The sequence below is a fragment of the Linepithema humile genome, chromosome 4, assembly GCF_040581485.1.
Source record: "Linepithema humile isolate Giens D197 chromosome 4, Lhum_UNIL_v1.0, whole genome shotgun sequence".
In the NCBI taxonomy this organism is placed as follows: Eukaryota; Metazoa; Arthropoda; class Insecta; order Hymenoptera; family Formicidae; genus Linepithema; species Linepithema humile.
Genome location: NC_090131.1, coordinates 5,482,390 through 5,499,955, shown reverse-complemented (window position 1 = coordinate 5,499,955; position 17,566 = coordinate 5,482,390). Strand labels below are relative to the sequence as shown.

At 43.0% G+C, this 17,566-nt stretch overlaps 1 protein-coding gene across 5 annotated transcripts in view; it reads right to left on the bottom strand.

Moving 5' to 3' along the window:
• The window catches only part of ed (echinoid), a 212,576-nt gene that overhangs the window by 187,492 nt on the left and 7,518 nt on the right, over nt 1–17,566 (bottom strand). For all 5 annotated transcript variants that reach the window (XM_067353095.1, XM_067353096.1, XM_012366478.2 and 2 more), the window contains one exon: nt 16,557–16,827. In XM_067353095.1, the coding sequence (XP_067209196.1) occupies nt 16,557–16,713 (157 nt within the window). In that variant the 5' untranslated portion in view covers nt 16,714–16,827. The remainder of the gene's footprint in view (nt 1–16,556; nt 16,828–17,566) is intronic.

The window sequence follows — 17,566 nt, the reverse complement described above, 5'->3', positions numbered from 1 at the left end:
GTAATTTACCATAAAAAATGTTTTTTTTTTTTTTTTTTTTTTTTTTAAATGATAGTGAAGAGGCTAGCTTAATGTGTATGCGAAGCTAATTACATTTTACTGCGGATCTGACACTTGAGCATTGGTCTTAATTTATTATTCAATATACACAGTTGACTACGTGATCGTAAGGATGATATTAGAGATTTTCGCTCATTGTGGGCGCGTAGAGGGCGAATTGGGAGTACGCGGAGGGTTGATTTAATTCATTTGCGATATAGACGCGTGTGGGGCGTAGAGTCTCTTTTCTCGTACGCCAGGGGCGACGGGTTTCTGGCAAACATCTGCGAACTCTTGCGTGTTACCGGCACAGCTCCCCTGGGAAGGAAACCCGATAATATTCTCGCGAGTGGCACGAGCCGAATCTCCGACATCGTGAGAAAATCCGGAGTCTCAGTCGTGTATTTCGAGATCAATCCCTCGTCCCATTTTGCCGTCTACCGTCAATTAGGACATATTCATTGACTATTATGTGTAATCTCAGAGCATCGAATGATAAAAAGGATTGGCTTAAATAAATCATCAAAACGTAAAAGTACAAGTTTAACGATCAACCGTTTAACAAGAAAGAAATATTTGGTTGCATTTTATCTGTGCATCAAACAACATTGTACATTTATTACAATCTGGATATTTTTCGCTACTAGCTTTACTTGTGCAAACAATAAATGTAACTGCAGTTGTACGAGAGAAAGTTAAAAAGTAAAAGGACATTTTAGATAATTGGATAATTTGGCGATGAAACAGTGTCTTCATTTTTTAACGTTTCCATTTTGTACAATAAAATTTCTTTTATCTACTCGGTGCTCAAATTATCATCCGTATGAATTTTATCGTGTTGAGAAGGAGCATACTTGAATCTTTAACAGTTTCGGGCACTGGAAAGTGGAAGCGTCGACGAGGACACGCTTCCGCGACGCGCATGCATACATACATGCATATATACGAGTGACATATGCTGGGCGACGAGAAGACGCGCGTGTAACGTATTATATGGATCTCGGCGCAAGAGGTGTCATGTACCCGCCGCGGTGTAAAGCGTGAGCGCGCCTGTGGGACTGGATTTGCTTAACGAGTGAGCGTTAACCTGTCGGAATAATCCACGTGGCAGGGGTAATAATGGACTCAAGTGCAAATGCGCCTCGGCGGTGTCCGGGGCGGCCGCCCGTGGGTGTAAATAATGCACGCTTTACCAACAACCGTCTCTGTCCGTCCGGCGATTGTTTCAGCCGCGGCAGCCGCTGGCCCGGACGTTGGCCCCCTTAACGAACGACCACGGTCGCGTTTGCGCCATGCGAGTAGACCCCGAGATCGCGTTCATCTATGGCGATATAGGAGACGAGACTTAGGCGAAAAGCGTTTTACCTACCAAGCTGCGACCCAACCGGTCAAAGCTCGCACGCCGTCGCCGAGCCCGAAGTAACCGATGACGTCGCAACGGTTTCGGTTTAGGTTACCATAGTGATAACGAGATTAAAGACGCATAACTTGTATTATATTATGTATCCAAATACACAGCGCGTTCGCCCGATATGTGTTTTAGTAATGAAGAGAAATGCGCGGAAATGATGTTTGTTTCTTTTTGTGTCAAATCAATGAATAATCTCTAGCTAATTTTTTTCGATTTATTTATCTGAGGGCTCTGAGCAGAACGTAATTAAAATTATTCATAGGTGTGTCACTGTATGCACTTTTGCATTATATTAATCGTATTCTATTAATAATAATATTATCATAGATGTATTATTGTTTCCTAATGTTCCGTGAATAATAACAAATTTTCTACAAGTCAACTCAAATATATTCTCAAAAGCTGATTAGCGCAGGAGAGAGCTGTAGAATCTACAGACGTCCGTGTAAACTGTGGCAGGCGACAAAAGGTTGAGTGGCTTCTCTTATTTTAATGATGATTTCCCAAGATTACACGACGAGCGAACGAGATATTAAGATAATAACGCAAAATCGCGGGGATGCGAGACGACCGCGACGTAATGCGACGCGCGCGTACGAAACGGGAACGTGACGTCGCGCGTCCCGGCGAAATGAGAGGATATTTCAGCGTGGCGAATTTCCCGGAGCTTTCTCACGCGGAGATGGGCACGCACGCACGCGCGTCTATGAGCGCACCTACGCTCACGCTTTAGCGAATGCGAATAAATTTCAAAGAGTGGCGGAACCGCCGCGGTGGAGAAACGTCGTTACGAGCGACGGCCGTTGCAACGACGGCCGCTTAATTGAATTTCTCTCGGTCGCGTGATCGCCGCCATCCCTGTAAAAATGCAACTACCTCTCACCGGCGACCCACCCACCTGTTTCTCTTCCTGAAATTCTCTTTCTTTCTCCGTTAGAAGAAAAACATAGCGCGACTGTTAGATGCGCGGAATATCTAGGCGTGTATTACGGACTTTATTAAACCGTCATTGCCAGATCTTTTTAGTCTTTATCCCCCGAGAGACCATCAACGAGATAGATATGCGTTATATTACGTGTAATATAAGCATAAATGCAACATCCGCTAGATTCGAGTGCGCCAATGGTACGGTGGTGAAGCGAGATAATGAGAAAAACGAGTCGGGTTTTAAGTTCCTGAGACGAGAATAAGAGAATCCACAAAGACGAATTTAGATGGTTCAATATTCGTGACAGTTCTGTATATATAAACAGAGTAAAATAACTAGATTGAATAAACTACACTTTATTATAACTTAAAACCGCAATATATATAATAGGCAAAAGGAAATAACCATTTGTCGTGCATTTGATAACGCATTTTTATGTTTAATATTTAATTCAAATCGGATAAAAAATGATGTACTTTCGATAAGATAAAATTAGCGGTAGTTTACAAAAATCTCAATTGTTTTATTCCTGTGGATCGTTTAACTCGTAAAAAGAGAATAAACGTAGAGCACAGTAGTTTTTCGACGTGGATGGTTATTCTCGCGGAAATGCCGTCTTTTTTTTCCGCTCTTTCATTTTTCCGCAGAAAGTTCATCCGGAATGCTCGTCAAAAAGGAATCGTGTAAATTCGCCTTATACCGAGATACCGGCGCGCTCGCAAAGACCGGTGGTGGAGGAAAATCAGACTAATTACTTTGAACATGCGGCTTTCAGCGAAATGGGCTTGCGATTATTTTCACGACCGGATATAATCCCGGGGACGTCTCTCTTGTTCCATCGCCAGGGATTTATCAACCGACTACGAACTCGTGCTGACGCGCAAGAAACGTCGTCGGGGCAAGATTTTGCGCGTTGTCTTTTAGCCACAACAGCTCACACGGCATTACGAAAACTCGTGTCCCCGGTAAACCGCACAGGAACCGCCGCCAAATAATGAATTATCTTGATATACGCGATTAGTTCTCGCCGTTTTGTCGCGCGTAGAGAAATCTTTTTTTTTTCGCATACGGTTATATGTGCGTATTTTTTTTTTTTGTAGCCAGCGACTTTAAGTATGATACATCGGAGGAGATAATTCTATTATATTATTCTTTCTATTTTTGTGATACCGCGAATTTTATTGAAAGACGTGTATCGAATGCCGCGCTATTTTTAAGAATATAAGCGGAGTGATGAGAAACAGGTTTTTCCACAAAGGAGAGAGTTTGCGATAGATTGTTTCGTTCGTGGCCTCGACTGCGATCTCTCATGCGAGTGAGGGATGAAAAACGTCGTACTTTTTATTTTTACACCCGCCGCGTACGTGCTTGACCGTCTCGCGCGACCACTTTCATAAATTTCAATTAACGCTATTTGGTCGCCCAACACGGGAGCACCTTGTTACTCGGTCTCGCCGTCTGCATTTTAGCACCAATTTACAGTTTATATAGCTTATGGAGGGAAACTAGTGCATTCAGCCTCGTCTTCGTGACTTGGCATACTGGGAACTTCAAAATTAATTTGAATTCCTACAATATCAATTAATCTTAAAAAGCATAACCTGATAAAATAATCGATGTTTTGCGAACCGACGTTTCTAGCATTAAAAATTATTTCGAGATCTTTAGAAATTCTTGAAAAAAATATGTTATTCAAATATAAATTTTTGAAATTATGGATTATTCATTAAAATAATGAAAAGCTACGAATAATTTTCGTGAGAGGTCTAGTTGGAATATTTAGAAGTTATTTGATCAAGTTGCATGATTCCAGATTAAGAGCATATGTACACTATGGTACTTTATCTAAGACGGTCTCGTTATACGTATTCCGAGTAGAGAAACTTCCGTGCAAACGTACTCCATGCGCGGACGAATTTTCAAAACGGAAGAGCGAAGCGGTTCAACAAGTGGAGCCTGCCGCAATCCTTTACAATCCGCGACATCTTCCTCGTCGCTAAGCAATATCTCGGTCGAGCAGCTGGAGTCTATTCTTCTCCCCAAAAGCGGATTGGCGAGTCTCTTATCATGCGACTCGGTGCGCCGTATTTCATACCAACATCTATTTCATTTGAGAGTCTGTTATATTCATACACACACACATATATACCTTCCAAATGTAAACTATGTGCTTTTATCTGTAATTGATATTGTGGTTATATTCGTATACCTTTTTATTCGTATAATCTTTTAACGTATATTTGTTAAAAGCGATTTCGATGATAAAACGATGATTCGAGTGTAACAATAATAGCACTTTTTATAGAAAAGATTTTTGTTTTGACAATTTGTCAGATAAATTGCCTAGCCGGAAAGATTAATGATGCTGCCAGATTTTGCAGAAAGCAAAACGGCGCAAAGTTTTTATAATGTGTCACTTCGATGTGTTTGATACGTTAATATACGTTCATCGCAAATTTCTTTCATATTTAACGCAAGTTAAACGCGATAAAAGCAACAGTAAGCCTGGAAAAATCTCGGTATCTCTGAAATTCGCAATGTTCCTCGCGACGTATTTATTTGTTCAATAGGAAAGCCGCGCTGTTTGCAGTCTTGCGTTAAAAGCGGAAATACCGCGAATCATCGGATCTCCGGTGACTCACCGGGCGATAGTATTTTACGACCCTTCGGTCCTCTTCCTTTTCCGTCCCACGGTAATGCCTATATCCTTTCGATCCGTTTTGTCGGTATTATGGCACCCTCAGGAACAAGGCGCTCCTCCATCGGCGCTCGCGAAGCGCAGTTTCATGACCGCGGTGGAAGGCGCAAGATTTCCCGAGTAAGAGAGAAATAAAATACGGCACGCTTTCTTATTCGATTTGCCCCCGCTGTCCCTGCGACACCCCGCGTCATCGTTCGCGCCATTATTTGCCTTTAACTTCTTTTTCCGGCGTTCACTACTCTCCACCGTCGACAATGGCTTACTCCTTCCTCGTTCTTTGTCTCTCCCTCCCGCCACTTCACCGCTTCTCACCGTGAAAAGAGAGATGCGGATAGGCACAGAGGGGGACCCGGCAAAGTTTTCCGAGAAAGAAGCGAGCGAGTCGATTTTTCGAGTTAATCAGGCTCCGCCAACGCCAGACGTCTCGAGTTTAGGTCTCTGGGAGAAGAGGGAAGAACGAAAGATAGCGAGGCATCGGACGAGAGAACGAAAATGTCGAGCGGCGCCAAAGTGGACGGCTGGTTGCGAGGGTTGCGCGTATGGAACTCAAGAATCAGCACGTACAGACGTACGAAGAAACGTAAAACTCGCCTTTAAAAGAGATAATAAACTCGGCGAAAAACCGACGTTTTGCTGACCGATCGAGTTTAACCGTCGTCAAACGGTAACGAGCGATCGACAGATAAGGTGATTCAATCAAGTGCACAATCTTAAATTGTTATACCGATATTTTCAATTTATCAGAATAAGATTGAAATCGATAACTATTTACATGAGAATACCACGAGTGAAAAATTGGATAATACTGCAAAAAAACCAGAAAAACGAATAAAAAAATGAAAGAAAGATTAAAATTGTTCTGTTTAAAAATCGGCTTCCTAGAATATCTCTCACTTGAAATATATTTTAAAAATATATTTTGACCTCTTTATTGAAAATTTATATCTTAAAAAGCATAGCACAGTATAGCGTAGCATGCTTCACGAGCGAGATATTTGCGTTTGAGTAATGTGCTCGAGCGGGCACCGCGGTATCGTTTCGCCTAAAATATACACGTTTTTATTTTCAATTTAAACAGCTATTATCCGTTGATAAACTCGTCGGTGTAATAATCCCTGAACAGAGTCGCGAATTCATGCGATCGAAATTAAGTTATGCAGTAACGCGAACTCGCGATCCACACTATAATCTCCGTCGCAATTTCAATTGACCCCCCACGAACCTGCCAGATGCGACCGCGGCGCGTGCCACGTCGAGATGAAAGATGAGTCCGCAAGCTCGAGCCGGGGATTCATTGTTCGGCGCAGATCTGGTTCTGTGTAAGGGTAACCCATGTGTCTCTCTCCCCGTTCGAGAGGCGCAGAATGGTCTGTTTTTATTGCCGGTTGCAGGTCCGTTCGACAAGCAGGTTGGATGAAACTCGGATAAAATGTATATTCATCAGCGGTTCTCAAACAACAAGTGAATGAAAAATTTTTATATTATTTTTTCTAACTAATAAACTTTAGGAAAATGACCTAACTTTGCATTTTGCTGCTGCAGGTCAGTAACTTACGTATTATATCTTAACGTATTTTATAATCTTGATACATTTTGGTACACATTTTTTATATGTTATTATAGAATTCGATATCTAACAAAATAAAAAAATATAATTTTAATATAAACTTGTACAATATATTGTGATAACTAAACTGCTGTATCTATTTATTTTGATAGTGAAAAACAATAAGCATTGAGAACCGATGATATGCATACACACACCGTTATACGCATAGATAGTAAAGTGAGACGAGGGTACGCCGCACACGCGTGTTTATTCATCTCATCGTCAGTTTCATGCGGCCTTATGGCGAGGAGTTACTGAGCCACTTGACTGGCAGGACCTAATCCCGGAGACAGTGGGAAAAATCCGCGTGGAAAACAGTGCGATGCCGCAGCGGGAATCCCATGGTGGAATTCGCAAGGGAGAGGATCGAGGCGCAGGGGAGCGAACGAAAACTCCTTTACTTTTCGTGAGAGCGAGCGTAAACGCTCGATGCGTTACGGGCGCTCAAGGATTATCGCTATTGGATCTTTGTGAGCGTTATTGGAATCTGTGTGGCGTAACAAATGACACGGATTATTCAATTTAAATATCCAAACGTGATATCCAAATTTCTAGATTTGTTTATACCGATATTGATTTGTTATCTTATGATTTGATCATTTTGACGCGGAAATCGTCGTTGAGAAATTATATAATATATACTGCTCATCTCTTTAGCGAGGCGGAAAATAAATACGCGTTACGTAAGATTGTAGAAAATAAACGCGAGATCTGTCACTTAAACATTACCCGGCGCTTTTTAATCTAGCCCGATATTCCTAAGGCTAGAGAGCAAAGGAAGAACGCACGAAAAATTATGCGCACTCGAGCGTACTGACGGGAAAGGCGCGTAAATGAGATTCTTCCTCGTCTCGCAGTGTTATCACGGTACGTATAGTTGATTACCGGTGTTATGACGCAATAGTTTGAAAAATTGCGAGACACGTAGCCCGTTCGTCGTACCGAGATTGCTCTCCAGAGCTGCAGACGGAAGCGGTGAGATGGAAAACGCGTAATATCGAGAAGAGGTGGCTGCCTTCGCCCTCTATCCCACCACCCTACCTCCATCTCGCTTCCGCGGCTCGATAAATTACGCTTTGTTAAGTAAGAGTCAGCCGAGTTTGCATAGAAAGAACCACTCGGGTTTCCAGGTGTATCCCCAAGGATTTAAATTGAGCGTCCGTTATAATTTCCCGGAAATACTACTTGGCCTGATCCTCAGAGATGTCTTCCACGTCTGGTACGTAGAAGACGCGGCTCTATAGAATGTTGCGTATTGCTTTTCGATTAAGAATATCTAGACGAAATAAAAAAATCAATTTTCCTTAACGCTAGTTTAATTAAATGTTACATTCTTTTGCAACTTTGTGATTCTCAGCGTTTCATAAATATTATACCGGTATCCTGCTTTTCAACACTGACGTGTTTATTTTCAAATATTCGTGCAAAGAAATCCCAAAATTTTCAGTCATGTTAAACAATAATGTTTTAATATTTTTTTTGTTAAATTTTAATAACATTTTTAATTACTTTCTATGTATTTTTAATTATTTTAATTATTTTAATTACTTTTACAAAGTAGAATTTATTTACAATTAAACGCATGAACAACAAGCATTGGTTATATCATTTGCATCTTTTTGAACATTCGTTTGTTCGAAAGTTTTCGATTTTAAACCGCTTTTAATTTAAAAGTGGTTATTCGGCAATTTTAGAGCATATTTCGACATCAAAACAAACTACGCACTCTTTATATTTATAATATTTACGAGCAAAAAAAAACACGGACGAATGTCACTTCGTATAGACAAACTAAATGAGAAAGAACAGACCATGAGAAAGTTCGCTCTTTTTTTCTTATTGTCTGATTTCATCCTTCTTTTTGTCCTCCGTCCATTCGATTACAGTCTCGTTCTTACTATTGCCTTTAACATCACCGCCCTTCCGCGCGCGCTCCTCCTTTCGTTTCTTCTCACTAGCAAAGTCTGAATAGATTCGATGAAGCGGCGCGTCACGACCGTCGCGACAGGTAAGAGAGCTTTGAGCATAAATTATTTATCGTCCAGGCGGACTGCGTGTCGTACCTCGTCAATGTTTAAAAACTTCGAACGTGCGGATTACATTATGCGCAAACTTTGATGCTGCGATCCGTTCAAACAATCCGATAATTCTTCGACGTTTCGCGCCGGCGAAAATACATGAAACCGATTCGAAAACACGATTCCCACTCGGCAAAAATGAATATCCATTGAAGGGAAAAAATACATCGCAGAGAGAAGTTAATCAGAAGAATTTGTCATGACAGAGCCGTAACGCTCTGTGCTTGATAAGTATCTTGTAATGACAGTTTATCGAGTATTTCAATAATTCAAAAATCCCGCACAGTTAATGACACATGCATAAAGCCGATATAATGCAGCGGCTTCGCAAAATTTATCAATTATCGTTGAATAATCAACGACAAATCACGGCTAACTAATTAATGAGAGACACTTAGTCACGGTCAAACATTTCGTAGAATCGCTGCGTGTCGGATAATATACACGATGACCGATCGATAGATCAGTAGAATGATAATAATAACTACGCGTGCGGATAGTAGGCAGTCATTAAAATCCGAGCGAGGGACGATGAAGGGGTGGATAGAATGCAGCGGCGTGCGGCGATAACTGACAGCCTATCATTTTAATAAATCCAATCTAATTGGCATTCAATTCGCGAGGCAACAATCCACGATGATGCACAGCTTTTCGATTCGGCTATTTTTGCCCGGTAACGCCGATTGTATATGGATGTCGCGCGACGCCAGCAGATATTTAATACACTTCCCGTTATAATCTTCGTCTCTCATCCTGTTTGCGCGAGATTCGCGTCCTACTGGCCGCGTTCAGCCGCAGACAGACAAGTCTCTGCGCATAAAACAGCTGCGGGCAATTAAAAATAATGGGGATTGATTTCATAGAGAAGGAAATTGCGAAAATAGCCGACGGTGAGGAGCGCCAACTGCCCAAAAGCTCGGAGCATTATTCAAATCGGACGGTTTCATCGACGGACGGAGCGCAGGGCTGTTAACGTAAAAATTTATTTCAGCCGCTTCATTCGCAAAACGATTCGCCCCGCCAATCGAGAAAAAGTAATTTATGCGGTTATATACGACGGTGTAATTAACACGAACGGGTGCGCGTTATTACTGCTCTGTCCGAGGCCACGCATTTTTATTTTTCGAACCGGGATACCCGCGCGAATGGACGGACGCCGATAAAAGCTGCGCCGAGAATGTAGTCCGGGAATAAAGGGAGATAAATATTCAGTATGTAAACGCTTCCTGTAATCGCACTGGCCACTCCGGAGTGATTCGCGCGGCGGGTCCGCGCGCTTTGCGATTCCGGTCAGCTGGTCGCGACGACTGTGATGAATTACCGACCGATTGCACTCCGCGGGAGAAGCCGCATTTCGCCACTCAATTTCGAAAGATATACCGCGGCCGGTCCGCGGCGCGTCCTGGAATGCGCTCTAGAACTAGAAATCGAGGCATATTCGCGAATCTCGAATTCAATCCGGCCGGATACAATATCATTGACCGAACTCGTTCGGGGAAAATTGCTGAATAATCAGTTATGTTGCCGGGCTTAATTGGAATTGAAAATATACGCCAAATTCGGCACTATTTATACGGGTGATGCGTCCGTTGTATATGGCTGTTAGAATCGAATATTAATTCGGAGAAAATTACTGCTCGTATTTATATTTAATCAAAATTGAATCAAAATTGAATCCGCGAATAAAAAAAATACAACTAATCGGCGACAGCTTTGTATACCGATTCACATTGTGCCAGATCTCAACGCTGTAAGGAGCAGTTCATCTGTTTTCTGGCAAGCAGTCGCACGGAGCCGAATCTATTGTTTGGAAACTACTGGCAAAGGATTTGATCCCATTTCCCGGCTGGAACACGCGCGCCGACGCTACTGCGAATATCGCGTCGGATAATAGACTTTCGCGGGCGAATCGGGATGTAGTATTCAAGGCGCGAGCGTTCCCTATAAATCACATTGTCCGCGGTAATATATGCGGCTGAATCCGATACCGCCTTTCGGTGGATAAGTCGGTCATCGTATCGCGCGGATACTTAGGTATTACCTGTCCTCCCGAGGCGGCGAGAGCTGATTGCATTTGAAAGTATGATCTCCGCCGTCCCCGCCCGCTCCCAGCGCGCTCGCGGACTCTCTTTATCAGAGTTTCCTTATTTTAATAGTGAAATAATCTGATCGTGCGTTGACTCGGCGTCCAGACCACTCTTCTCGTGGAAAAAGGGGAATCCGTTATCGACGAATGAAAATGAATATTAATGGATCCGCCGAGCTGTCCCGCGTGCGCGCGCGCGGGAATCTTAATATGCAAAAGAGGGACACCGGTGACTCTAATAAACGAGATTTCCGGGACGGCGCGGCATCGCGCCACGTGGGGTAGGGATATCGGTTAAATTTCGGTGTATATTCAATAATTACACTGAATAATTGAATTCATGAAAATAATCGAGGTGAATTAATGCGGCGCCGCTACTGTGATGACCGTTTCGCAACGATAAAGATCGAGCCGAGCGCGGCGCAATTTTCGCCTGTGTATTAATTAGATATGCAACTAATATCCAATTACGTCAGCGGCGATTTTTTTTTTCCCTCCCGTGTATTTCCGTGCAAACGCCGGCGCGAAGTGGTGCTTTTCGTATCGATCGCAATATAGCTAAGACAGATGCGCGCGGTTGCACCTGGCTTATCCAATCCATCTTTATGGCCTTTCTCTTATTAATAGTTTTCCCGCCCGCCTATCGACATTAGTCGCGTCGCTTTCTCACGACAAGACATCGTTAACGTCATCGACAATGTACTCGGCGAGCCACGACAGCCACTAGCTCTATTGCTGAAATCGAAGTTATCTTCCGAGCCCTCTCAACCCGGAAACCCTCTTCACGATCAATGACACGCCTCCGATGATCCTTGAGAGACTCCCCGACGCTTCTTACACTCATCCGCCGATCGTTATAATCGGTTGCGACTCTACCGTAACTCGTGGACCGTTCGTTACGTAAGTCCGTCTTACGTAAGTGTGTTATAGCTCCGAGAAAAAAAATTATTATATTAATTTAATTAAACTTCGATGCGCCATACAGGCGATAATCATATTTCTGCTTTCAAATGCCCAGAAAGTCAAGAAGTTACTTCAATCGAAATCGCGGAAAGCCATCGGCAAGTTAGCGAAACGAAAGTTGTCAAGGATATCGTAGCAAAACTTCTTTAAAATAAAAGTCTAAACTTCTCTGAGAAATAAGTAATTCAGAAATCCTCTTCAGGATAAACCACACGCTTCGATGATTTCATAGATACCATAGCCAATAAATGCCCTTTTCGTTTTCATAGAAGACGATTTTATCACATTTCATAGATCGTTTTTTTTATCGTCGAGATTAATTGTACTCTTTTATCATAGAGATGCAATAGAGAATCTTTACGTTAGAATTAAATACAATCACTCGGCCTGCCACACTTGTCAATCAAAAATCATGAAAAGAACGAGGAAAACAAGGAAATCAAAAGCAGGATTGTCAGAGCCGATTTTTCTTAAAACGACAATCCATCAAGATCGTACGTGCGTTATTTCCGTGCGTTATTTTCCGACGGATGTTAAACAAATTGTTGTAACCCGGGCGAAGGAACATTTATCATACGGTTTCAAAGCGTTACTTCAGTTCGCCCTAGGCTCGGCGACTTTTCATCGCGGGACACACGCGTACGGACGAGCGAACGTATGTGCGGCGGCATCGATCATGCGGTCCGCTTGTCGAAGATGTCACCGGAAAGAAGATAGAACATTTAATCAAGGAGGCTTTCGGTCGGGACTTCCCCTTCATCGGAATGCGCAATTAGTTTGAGGCTCGCAGAGCCGCGTGTCGCATACGCCGCATTCCGGGCGGCGTATTTTCCGAAAATCGTGGCCAACTACGTTAATACGCGTCAGATATCGGGGCGCCATCGGGCGCGCAGCCACCAGCCGGATTGTTAATTCGATGTCGCACGCGCGCGTCTGCCTCGTTAGAAAACAATCTCGCTAATTCGCGCGAACGCGCTTTCGCGTGCGGCCCGTTAACGCGGCCCGCCGTGATCCTCGATAAATCGAATAATCGAACCGTACGCACGGACGCGGTTTAAAACGCTAAATAGTTCGCGAGCGAGCGAGCGCGCGCGCCCGGGTGCGTCCGGACGGACAATAATAGCGCGATCGATCCGACGGGGCTATCGTTAAAACGCACTCGCGGCCTGTCTCCAGCCGTGGCACCGATCCGACGACAACAATTTTCCGTGCCGCATCTGCTCGCTGACTAATGAATTCGCGGGACGCATTCCCAGATAGGGACGCGGCCGATGAGGGAGGGTCGATGGTCCGCGCGACTCGGTAGAATGGGAGACGATGCATAAACTGTTGCATAATGCACACTTCATCGCGCTGCCGCTCGTTTCCCCGGTTTACACGGTATCTCGCACCGACTTCGCCCTACAGCCCTGCCAGTCTGGACCGTACTAATCTGCAATGATACTGCGGTATGTTCGCTCACACCCCTCTTTCTTCAACATAAATATCCAGGAAACTTTGCATTCGCGAACACTTCGAGCTTTCAGTTTGTAACGATCGCGATGAGATTGCCGTCGTCACGCTGCGCGTTACGTAAGAGTGCGACCGAAATTTGCGAGGAATTTTCGCTAATTTATTGCCGCAATTAGATTTTATTAACCAGAGATAACGAGAGATCTTTTATTAAACGGAATATTGCATTTGTGCGGCAAAAACTTCCCGAATAACGTAAAGTGTTTAATATGTTTACGGAAAATATAACGACAGTAATTATAATCGCGTTTTTACAAGCATACGTAAGTTTTAAAGTTCAGCCAACTTTAGAAGAATGCTTCGACAACAGTTTAATCAGATTATTTTTAAAAAAACCCAATTGTCTGGCTAAAGATTATATTACATGCAGCAAAAAAAAGAGATACGAGTTAAAGGTATTCAAGCAGCTGAATGATCCATAAATCCAATAATTAGCTAATCGACTCCGGTATATACGTATCTCCGCCCGTATAATGGCACACGTGTACGCTTTCGTACACACGCGGCGATGCGTGTCGAGCTACAAGAGCGCGCGCGCCACGACATTATGTACGCGCCATCCTCTGATGTCGGTTGCGTAATAAGCAGCATCTCCTGTAATCTGTAGCGTTGTTACCACCTACGGTAATCGCCGTTGTAATTCATCAATGTCGCGTTGTTGCGACGCATGAAGCGTCAGCAAGAGGCGCGATTTCGAAGACGCGCCCGCGTGCGCCTCGAGTCGAAAATATGGACGCAATATCCCTCCCGCGGTGTCGTAAATTTTGCGGCGATTTTTGTGCGATTTTATTTATTGTATACCGCGTTTCGTCCTCATCGATCCGAAGCGTATCGCGATACCTATCTAGCGAACTACATATATACAACGCGCGCAACTTTCGTCTCGCATCCGAGTGCTATAAAGCGACCGTATGATGAGTATCCGATTGTTTATACGACAAACAAACGGTCCTGTTTGTGGCAGGCTAATCCTTGTTCTGCAAAATGAGTTTAACTTACCCGACGGATTATTCGGCCGGGGGCAAATGTAGTACGAGTTACGAATGTCCGTCGGCAGGCTATTTGTGCCCGGAATAAAGTGTACACACGAGTTGCCTCGTTGAAAATTGATCAACGCCTCGATTGTATTTCGCGTGGAGATACGGTCGCAAAATAATTGTACGGCAAAAAGATGCAAGATGACTCATTCAATTAGACCGCCAGGAATCGCGCGATTCATCACGACTATTCGTTAAGGGAACGTGGATTATTAAGAGACTCTCTCAACTCTGGCTCGCGCTATCCCGTCCCTCGGCATAATCTGCATAATTCTGGGCGGCGCGACTGCTCGTGTTTTATCTCCACTTACACAGAAACGCCCGTCGGAGACGCCTTTGAATGCCACGGTAATCGATCAGCACTCGTTCACATAAATTTTCTGTGAACGTCTAGATGCCGGCGCTCAAACGACGGCTACATACCGAACATCTCTTTAATAATTTCATCTAGCGCGCGCGCGGGCGCGCGTATTCGTATCCTTTCATCCTTTGGGACGATAATCCCCCGTGTCTGAGTAGACTCCGTTTGCGGCAAATGGGCCGGAATAGAGAGAATTTTATCAAGTAAGCTCAAATCCTTAAAAATATTACCTTTATACGTAGATGAAGACCACTTATGCGCGTAACTATTATTCCACTTTATCCAAACTGCGATTATTTTTCGACCATTTTATTCAGCATGAATTTCCACTGATAATATAATTATGACTTGCGCGTGTTTAGTTTTCTTCAAAAATTTTTCGCCAGATTTAAAATATTTTTATCGCATATCATATTTCCACCCACACAGCATCTGTCGTAGTCAGCTATCATTTATTATGTAGAAACTCCCATTATCGCGGGAGACGCAACTCTACGGAAACGGGAAAGAGAAACTAAAAAAGAATGCGCAAGCGGAAGGAAGATCTCGAAAACCAGGTAATTTGCGCTCCCAAACAAGAATTCCTCGTGAAACTTTCAATCCAGTTTCCGTGCTTTCTCGTAAAATACTCTGTATTTCTCTCATGTCGCTTTGCGAGAGATTTCTCCTCCACAGAAACGAAATCCGACTAATTCATTCGTTGAATGTACTTGAGTTAATCCGTATTAAGAAGACTCGCTACTTGCCCGAGAATGCAGCTATGGAAGCGATACATTAACGTTTGAATGTTATTAAACGCATCATTGAACGGTTCAAATATTCTCGCGGTGCAACAATCAACCAAGCGCCGCACAAAAAACTCCCGATATTTAAGACAATACACGTATAAGTTTCGTATTTTTTTTTCCGCGCAAATTTGTATGGAAATTTAAGTTTTAGGCCCAAAGCACATCTCCGTATTATTCTATTCAAAAATAATCATCCACCTTAAAATTACACGCATCGAGAATGCGAAAAAGATAAAAGGAGACTCGTTCTCTTTAAAAATGTCAAGAAAATATTGACAGACTATATAACATCATAATTCTCTCTATCATAATAAGTTTCTATACTTTCTTTCTCCCCGGAAGGCCTCGCGAAATTGAATGTAAATACGCAAACACGATTCTGTCCCTTCCTCACGGCGAAAATCATCGTCTGTAGTTCAAGCCGCAGTTTGCTCGAAATCGTCCCTTCGAAATCGCTCTCGAATCGGCGTGCGCGCGTGGCACGGAAAAGAGATACAAGACGTAAGGGGCAGGCAGGGAAAGCGAGGAAAGGATGAAGCACTCTTGCGTTCAAGCAAAACGGACCAATCCGTCGTCGCCGACTCACACAGACGGTCCCCTAGGGGTTGACTCTTTATTAATTCACTATGAGACTAAACGGAATTACTTTGCACGCGCTCGGAGTGCGCGCGCGGCTTAGCTAGGGCGGTCGCTCGTACTCTAAGTCGACGACACTTTGCCGGGGCTTAGTTCGGCTTAGCGGCTGGTAAGAGCGAATCCGCGCGACGGCAAAGTGCCGCGCGATTTTGGCTCACCTCCCCGGGGTCCGCGCAGTTTCGGCGCAAAAGCGAAAAAGGTAACCGGAATCCGTCGCGCTATGAAATTTATCAGGTTCGCGAGATCTCGTGAACACGTAAGCTGTTTAACGGACGGAAAAAAGTAAAGGAATCATTTGAGTAATATATAGATACGATATGCAATAATAATTATAGAGCGAAAAGATAAATGCACCGCTTGCGACGTCGCAAATTTTATAACAAAATTTTATATAAAAAATTACTTACCATAATGCTGCTGCGACGTCGCCTGATGCCCCCTAGGCCTCCTCCTCATCCTCTCAGTTTTGCTCCTTCTGTGGCACTCACACACATACACAAATATAATCTCGCGTATGTATACGAATCGAAGATCGCGCGGTACTTGAAACGACACTCCCGACATTACGCACTCCCGGCATTCGCGACGCGTACTTTATTATATTACGACCGAGGAAAATTACAGCGAAATTACGAGGGAACGAAAATTCACTAACACCGAAGCAGCACGAAAATTTACCTGTAAAAGACAAATTATTACATTTACATTACAATATTGCACTTAAAACGGAACTATAGTGCAGCTTAGCAATAATATTATTCGTAATAATAAATGAAATTCTGTGCCTTGGATTTCAAATTAATTAAATAGATGCGATGCCATGTGTTCTTGACCGTTTAAACGCAAGTTTAGATATACGCAACGCTTGGCGCGTCCATTTTACTGTTAACAAAGCGCTACCGCGTATAATAGCGTATCATCCTGACGCATGTTCTTAGCAAGTTTGCAATTATATGAGATACATAATTATACAAAATGGTCCATGGAACTGGACCGAGCTTTAACGTTTGTTCTGTTGAAAATGGAAAAAATGGTAAAGAAAAGAGTTAAAGAATGTAAAAAAATTTTTTGTTAAATATCTCGTGAAATATTAATTTGTCGAGTATCTTATCCTAATACTTTTATAAAGAGATTATTTAAAGAAACCTATTCATGTAAAAAATACATATTTTTATTTAAAAAAAAGTGTACCTGTACTTTTCTGACGCATTATTGCACTCACGAAAAAAATAAGACCATAGACAAATTTTTCATATTATGTGAATTTAACTTTTTCCTCTACCATTTTTTCCTATCTTCAACAGCACAAATGCTGCTCAGCCTAGTTTCGTGGACCACTCTATATACGTAATTGCTCGAGTAAATACAAAACTAGTTAAAAACTAGTTAAAAATTGTTTAAATTCTAAGGCACTAAA